General features: G+C 38.2%; 1 protein-coding gene across 1 annotated transcript; it reads left to right on the forward strand.

Annotated features, from left to right (window-relative positions):
• Nucleotides 1–3: 3 nt before the first annotated feature.
• Nucleotides 4–3229, forward strand: LOC115183504 (methylsterol monooxygenase 1-like). The gene is made up of 2 exons (XM_029744714.1): nucleotides 4–80; nucleotides 2413–3229. The coding sequence occupies exons 1-2, from the start codon at nucleotides 4–6 to the stop codon at nucleotides 2591–2593; spliced, it is 258 nt and encodes an 85-aa protein (XP_029600574.1). The 3' UTR covers nucleotides 2594–3229.
• The last annotated feature ends 6289 nt before the right edge of the window (nucleotides 3230–9518 follow it).

A 9518-nucleotide genomic window follows, 5' to 3' on the forward strand; every position in this document is an offset into this window, starting at 1 on the left:
ATCATGGTGTTCTGTAACCACGTCACGTTGCTATGGGCCTGGGTCGCCTTCCGCCTGCTGGAGACCATCGACGTACACAGGTACACACACACACACACACACACACACACCACCACACACACCACCACACAACACACACACACACACACACACACACACACTCCTAGTGTAAATGTACGTAAACACCGCTAACACACCTTCTCCAGATGTAACATGTTGTTCTCTGGTTTGACCACCAGGGGTCTCCAGCTCTACCTGCCTGTTGTTCTCTGATCTGACCACCAGGGGTCTCCAGCTCTCCCTGCTTGTTGTTCTCTGGTCTGACCACCAGGGGTCTCCAGCTCTCCCTGCCTGTTGTTCTCTGGTCTGACCACCAGGGGTCTCCAGATCTCGCCTGCCTGTTTTCTCTGGTCTGACCACCAGGGGTCTCCAGCTCTCCCTGCCTGTTGTGTCCTCTGGTCTGACCACCAGGGGTCTCCAGCTCTCCCTGCCTGTTGTTCCTGGTCTGACCACCAGGGGGTCCTCCAGATGTACAGGTTGTTCGCTGGTCTGACCACCAGGGGTCCTCCAGCTCTCTCCCTGCCTGTTGTTCTCTAGTCTGACCACCAGGGGTCTCCAGCTCTCCCTGCCTGTTGTTCTCTAGTCTGACCACCAGGGGTCTCCAGCTCTCCCTGCCTGTTGTTCTCTGGTCTGACCACCAGGGGTCTCCAGCTCTCCCTGCCTGTTGTTCTCTGGTCTGACCACCAGGGGTCTCCAGCTCTCCCTGCCTGTTGTTCTCTGGTCTGACCACCAGGGGTCCCAGCTCTCCTCCTGTGTTCTTGGTCTGACCACCAGGGGTCAGCCCTGCCTGTTGTTCTCTGGTCTGACCACCAGGGGTCTCCAGCTCTCCCTGCCTGTTGTTCTCTGGTCTGACCACCAGGGGTCTCCAGCTCTCCCTGCCTGTTGTTCTCTGGTCTGACCACCAGGGGTCTCCAGCTCTCCCTGCCTGTTGTTCTCTGGTCTGACCACCAGGGGTCTCCAGCTCTCCCTGCCTGTTGTTCTCTGGTCTGACCACCAGGGGTCTCCAGCTCTCCCTGCCTGTTGTTCTCTGGTCTGACCACCAGGGGTCTCCAGCTCTCCCTGCCTGTTGTTCTCTGGTCTGACCACCAGGGGTCTCCAGCTCTCCCTGCATGTTGTTCTCTGGTCTGACCACCAGGGGCCTCCAGATGTAACATGTTGTTCTCTGGTCTGACCACCAGGGGTCTCCAGCTCTCCCTGCCTGTTGTTCTCTGGTCTGACCACCAGGGGTCTCCAGCTCTCCCTGCCTGTTGTTCTCTAGTCTGACCACCAGGGGTCTCCAGCTCTCCCTGCCTGTTGTTCTCTGGTCTGACCACCAGGGGTCTCCAGCTCTCCCTGCCTGTTGTTCTCTGGTCTGACCACCAGGGGTCTCCAGATCTACCATGTTGTTCTCTAGTCTGACCACCAGGGGTCTCCAGCTCTACCATGTTTTTCTGTTGTCTGACCACCAGGGGTCTCCAGCTCTCCCTGCCTGTTGTTCTCTGGTCTGACCACCAGGGGTCTCCAGCTCTACCATGTTTTTCTGTTGTCTGACCACCAGGGGTCTCCAGCTCTCCCTGCCTGTTGTTCTCTGGTCTGACCACCAGGGGTCTCCAGCTCTCCCTGCCTGTTGTTCTCTGGTCTGACCACCAGGGGTCTCCAGCTCTCCCTGGCTGTTGTTCTCTGGTCTGACCACCAGTGTTTCACTGTTTCTGACAACATTCTGATTCTCAACCCTTCTCCCGAGGTCTTTTCTCGTACTCTCCCCCTCGTGGATTTAAAAGGACTGGACTGGTGTGAGGAATATGGTAAAAACTCCCTCCAGCAATGCCTGAACCAATCCAATGCTTTTAAATGCATGAGGAGGAGTGAAGGGTAGCGAATCGGAGCGCAGACACTGTGTTGTCATACTAGGAGTGTAGTGGGGTTTAGGGGATTTTGTGTAGGTTATGTGTATACATATTACAATGTTAAATTAACACACTTCCTTCCTCTCTTCCTTTCCTCTCCTCCTCTCTCCTCACTTCCTTTCTCTCCTCCCTCTTTCCTCACTCCCTCTCTCCCTCCCTCTTTCCTCCCTCCCTCTCTCCTCCCTCTCTCCCTCCCCTCTCTCTCCCTCCCCTCGCTCTCTCCCTCCCCTCGCTCTCTCCCTCCCCTCCTCTCCTCACTCCCTCTCTCTCTCTCCCTCCCTCCTCTCCTCACTCCCTCTCTCCCTCCCTTCCCTCCCTCCTCTCCTCACTCCCTCTCTCCCTCCCTCCCCTCTCTCCTCCCCTCCTCTCCCTCTCCCTCTTCTCCTCTCCTCTCCTCCCCTCCCCTCTCTCCTCCTCTCCTCTCCTCTCCTCTCCTCTCCTCCTCCCCCTCTCCTCTCCTCTCCAGTGGGTATGACATTCCTCTCAATCCTCTCCACCTGATCCCGTTCTATGCCGGAGCTCGTTTCCATGACTTCCACCATATGAACTTCGTAGGAAACTACGCCTCTACCTTTACCTGGTGGGACAAGATACTGCACACGGACTCCCAGTACAACAGATACATGACGAGCAAGAAGAACCAGTAACCAGACCCTCACACAGACCCTCACACAGACCCTCACACAGACATACAGACACACGGACGGACGCAAATTCTCACACACGCAGACAGACAGACACACACACATGCACTTATGAATGCACGCTTAAACACACTTCATGAAGGTCAGAACTGGACTCCTGAGTGTGCAGTGCCTTGTGGGAAAAGAACACACTAAAATAGAGTAGAACAGTCTTGACCAATAACATCAGCCCTTGTTTGGTCTTGACCAATAACAACCAGGGTTGGGGTCAAATTCCATTTAAATTTCAGTCAATTCAGGAAGTACACAAACATTCCAATTCTAATTATCTTCAATACTTTTCAATTAGGAACATTTGGAGTTTGAATTGGATTTTGATTCACTTTTTGAATCGACCGGAATTTAAATTCATCAGGCATGTTGGGGTTTTTAATGCTGGGTTTCTGTATAAGCACTTTGTGACATCAGCTGATGCTTTATAAATACATTTGATTGATTGATTGATTGATTGTCTGGTCTTGACCAATGGCATCAGGCCGTTGTTCCTGAATAAAAACATTATCCTGGTGAGATTATTATTATTATTATTAATCATGTGTTTTTCTTCACTGTTCATTGTAATTAAACCATTTTTTACGAGTTGGATTCATTGAAGCACTTTACTTCCATTTTATGGTTCTAGAATATCAGTTCAGTAAGGTTCTAGAATATCAGTTCAGTAAGGTTCTAGAATATCAGTTCAGTAAGGTTCTAGAATATCAGTCCAGTACGGTTCTAGAATATCAGTTCAGTAAGGTTCTAGAATATCAGTTCAGTAAGGTTCTAGAATATCAGTCCAGTACGGTTCTAGAATATCAGTCCAGTACGGTTCTAGAATATCAGTCCAGTACGGTTCTAGAATATCAGTTCAGTAAGGTTCTATAATATCAGTTCAGTAAGGTTCTAGAATATCAGTTCAGTAAGGTTCTAGAATATCAGTTCAGTAAGGTTCTAGAATATCAGTCCAGTACGGTTCTAGAATATCAGTTCAGTAAGGTTCTAGAATATCAGTCCAGTACGGTTCTAGAATATCAGTTCAGTACGGTTGTAGAATATCAGTTCAGTAAGGTCCTAGAATATCAGTCCAGTACGGTTCTATAATATCAGTTCAGTAAGATTCTAGAATATCTCCAGTAAGGTTCTAGAATATCAGTTCAGTACGGTTCTAGAATATCAGTTCAGTAAGGTTCTAGAATATCAGTTCAGTACGGTTCTAGAATATCAGTTCAGTACGGTTCTAGAATATCAGTTCAGTAAGGTTCTAGAATATCAGTTCAGTACGGTTCTAGAATATCAGTTCAGTAAGGTTCTAGAATATCAGTCCAGTACGGTTCTAGAATATCAGTTCAGTATGGTTCTAGAATATCAGTCCAGTACGGTTCTAGAATATCAGTTCAGTACGGTTCTAGAATATCATTTCAGTACGGTTCTAGAATATCAGTCCAGTACGGTTCTAGAATATCAGTTCAGTACGGTTCTAGAATATCAGTCCAGTAAGGTTCTAGAATATCAGTTCAGTAAGGTTCTAGAATATCAGTTCAGTACGGTTCTAGAATATCAGTTCAGTAAGGTTCTAGAATATCAGTTCAGTACGGTTCTAGAATATCAGTTCAGTAAGGTTCTAAAATATCAGTTCAGTAAGGTTCTAGAATATCAGTTCAGTACAGTTCTAGAATATCAGTCCAGTACGGTTCTAGAATATCAGTCCAATACGGTTCTAGAATATCAGTTCAGTACGGTTCTAGAATATCAGTCCAGTACGGTTCTAGAAAATCAGTCCAGTACGATTATAGAATATCAGTTCAGTAAGGTTCTAGAATATCAGTTCAGTACAGTTCTAGAATATCAGTTCAGTAAGGTTCTAGAATATCAGTTCAGTACGGTTCTAGAATATCAGTCCAGTAAGGTTCTAGAATATCAGTTCAGTACGGTTCTAGAATATCAGTTCAGTACGGTTCTAGAATATCAGTCCAGTATGGTTCTAGAATATCAGTCCAGTACGGTTCTACATTCTAGAAAAAAGGGTTCCAAAAGGGTTCTTCGGCTGTCCCCATTGAAGAACTCTTTATAAAATCGCAAATATAAAATATATTTTGATTTGTTAAAAAACAAAATGGTTGCTACATGATTCCATATGTGTTATTTCATAGCTTTGATCTCTTCACTATTATTCTACAATGTAGAAAATAGTAAAAATAAAGAAAAACCCTGGAATGAGCAGGTGTGCAAACTGTTGACTGGTAGTGTATATATACCAGATCTATGTCCCACACATCTATATATACCAGATCTATCTTCCACACATCTATATATACCAGATCTATGTTCCACACATCTATATATACCAGATCTATGTTCCACACATCTATATATACCAGATCTATGTTCCACACATCTATATATACCAGATCTATGTTACACACATCTATATACACCAGATCTATGTCCCACACATCTATATATACCAGATCTATGTTCCACACATCTATATATACCAGATCTATGTTCCACACATCTATATATACCAGATCTAAGTTCCACACATCTATATATACAAGATCTATATTCCACACATCTATATATACCAGATCTATGTTCCACACATCTATATATACCAGATCTATGTCCCACACATCTATATATACCAGATCTATGTCCCACACATCTATATATACCAGATCTATGTCCCACACATCTATATATACCTATCTATATATATGTTGACTGGTACTGTATATACTATATACCCATTCAGTCTATAATAGACCAACTCATATATAGATACTATATACCCATTCAGTCTATAATAGACCAACTCATATATAGATACTATATACCCATTCAGTCTATAGGTCTATAATATACCAACTCATATATAGATACTATATACCCATTCAGTCTATAATAGACCAACTCATATAGAGATACTATATACCCATTCAGTCTATAGGTCTATAATAGACCAACTCATAAATAGATACTATATACCCATTCAGTGTATAGGTCTATAATAGACCAACTCATATATAGATACTATATACCCATTCAGTCTATAATAGACCAACTCATATATAGATACTATATACCCATTCAGTCTATAATATACCAACTCATATATAGATACTACATACCCATTCAGTCTATAATAGACCAACTCATATATAGATACTATATACCCATTCAGTCTATAATAGACCAACTCATATATAGATACTATATACCCATTCAGTCTATAGGTCCATAATATACCAACTCATATATAGATACTATATACCCATTCAGTCTATAGGTCTATAATAGACCAACTCATATATATATATATATATATATATACTATATACCCATTCAGTCTATAGGTCTATAATAGACCAACTCATATATAGATACTATATACCCATTCAGTCTATAATATACCAACTCATATATAGATACTATATACCCATTCAGTCTATAATAGACCAACTCATATATAGATACTATATACCATTCAGTCTATAGGTCTATAATAGACCAACTCATATATATATACTATATACCCATTCAGTCTATAATAGACCAACTCATATATAGATACTATATACCCATTCAGTCTATAATAGACCAACTCATATATAGATACTATATACCCATTCAGTCTATAATAGACCAACTCATATATATATATACTATATACCCATTCAGTCTATAGGTCTATAATATACCACCTCATATATAGATACTATATACCCATTCAGTCTATAATAGACCAACTCATATATAGATACTATATACCCATTCAGTCTATAGGTCTATAATATACCACCTCATATATAGATACTATATACCCATTCAGTCTATAATAGACCAACTCATATATAGATACTATATACCCATTCAGTCTATAATAGACCAACTCATATATAGATACTATATACCCATTCAGTCTATAATAGACCAACTCATATATAGATACTATATACCCATTCAGTCTATAATAGACAAACTCATATATATACTATATACCCATTCAGTCTATAGGTCTATAATATACCAACTTATATATAGATACTATATACCCATTCAGTCTATAATAGACCAACTCATATATAGATACTATATACCCATTCAGTCTATAGGTCTATAATAGACCAACTCATATATAGATACTATATACCCATTCAGTCTATAATATACCAACTCATACATATATACTATATACCCATTCAGTCTATAGGTCTATAATATACCAACTTATATATAGATATTATATACCCATTCAGTCTATAGGTCTATAATAGACCAACTCATATATAGATACTATATACCCATTCAGTCTATAATAGACCAACTCATATATAGATACTATATACCCATTCAGTCTATAATATACCAACTCATATATAGATACTATATACCCATTCAGTCTATAATAGACCAACTCATATATAGATACTATATACCCATTCAGTCTATAATAGACCAACTCATATATAGATACTATATACCCATTCAGTCTATAATAGACCAACTCATATATAGATACTATATACCCATTCAGTCTATAATAGACCAACTCATATATAGATACTATATACCCATTCAGTCTATAATATACCAACTCATATATAGATACTATATACCCATTCAGTCTATAGGTCTATAATATACCAACTCATATATAGATACTATATACCCATTCAGTCTATAATATACCAACTCATATATAGATACTATATACCCATTCAGTCTATAGGTCTATAATATACCAACTCATATATAGATACTATATACCCATTCAGTCTATAATAGACCAACTCATATATAGATACTATATACCCATTCAGTCTATAATAGACCAACTCATATATAGATACTATATACCCATTCAGTCTATAGGTCTATAATATACCAACTCATATATAGATACTATATACCCATTCAGTCTATAATAGACCAACTCATATATAGATACTATATACCCATTCAGTCTATAGGTCTATAATAGACCAACTCATAAATAGATACTATATACCCATTCAGTGTATAGGTCTATAATAGACCAACTCATATATAGATACTATATACCCATTCAGTCTATAATAGACCAACTCATATATAGATACTATATACCCATTCAGTCTATAATATACCAACTCATATATAGATACTACATACCCATTCAGTCTATAATAGACCAACTCATATATAGATACTATATACCCATTCAGTCTATAATAGACCAACTCATATATAGATACTATATACCCATTCAGTCTATAGGTCCATAATATACCAACTCATATATAGATACTATATACCCATTCAGTCTATAGGTCTATAATAGACCAACTCATATATATATATATATATATATACTATATACCCATTCAGTCTATAGGTCTATAATAGACCAACTCATATATAGATACTATATACCCATTCAGTCTATAATATACCACCTCATATATAGATACTATATACCCATTCAGTCTATAATAGACCAACTCATATATAGATACTATATACCCATTCAGTCTATAATAGACCAACTCATATATAGATACTATATACCCATTCAGTCTATAATAGACCAACTCATATATAGATACTATATACCCATTCAGTCTATAATAGACCAACTCATATATATACTATATACCCATTCAGTCTATAGGTCTATAATATACCAACTTATATATAGATACTATATACCCATTCAGTCTATAATAGACCAACTCATATATAGATACTATATACCCATTCAGTCTATAGGTCTATAATAGACCAACTCATATATAGATACTATATACCCATTCAGTCTATAATATACCAACTCATACATATATACTATATACCCATTCAGTCTATAGGTCTATAATATACCAACTTATATATAGATACTATATACCCATTCAGTCTATAGGTCTATAATAGACCAACTCATATATAGATACTATATACCCATTCAGTCTATAATAGACCAACTCATATATAGATACTATATACCCATTCAGTCTATAATATACCAACTCATATATAGATACTATATACCCATTCAGTCTATAATAGACCAACTCATATATAGATACTATATACCCATTCAGTCTATAATAGACCAACTCATATATAGATACTATATACCCATTCAGTCTATAATAGACCAACTCATATATAGATACTATATACCCATTCAGTCTATAATAGACCAACTCATATATAGATACTATATACCCATTCAGTCTATAAATATACCAACTCATATATAGATACTATATACCCATTCAGTCTATAGGTCTATAATATACCAACTCATATATAGATACTATATACCCATTCAGTCTATAATATACCAACTCATATATAGATACTATATACCCATTCAGTCTATAGGTCTATAATATACCAACTCATATATAGATACTATATACCCATTCAGTCTATAATAGACCAACTCATATATAGATACTATATACCCATTCAGTCTATAATAGACCAACTCATATATAGATACTATATACCCATTCAGTCTATAATAGACCAACTCATATATAGATACTATATACCCATTCAGTCTATAATAGACCAACTCATATATAGATACTATATACCCATTCAGTCTATAATATACCAACTCATATATAGATACTATATACCCATTCAGTCTATAGGTCTATAATATACCAACTCATATATAGATACTATATACCCATTCAGTCTATAATATACCAACTCATATATAGATACTATATACCCATTCAGTCTATAGGTCTATAATATACCAACTCATATATAGATACTATATACCCATTCAGTCTATAATAGACCAACTCATATATAGATACTATATACCCATTCAGTCTATAATAGACCAACTCATATATAGATACTATATACCCATTCAGTCTATAGG

This window comes from Salmo trutta, unplaced genomic scaffold (genome assembly GCF_901001165.1).
Source record: "Salmo trutta unplaced genomic scaffold, fSalTru1.1, whole genome shotgun sequence".
NCBI lineage: Eukaryota > Metazoa > Chordata > Actinopteri > Salmoniformes > Salmonidae > Salmo > Salmo trutta.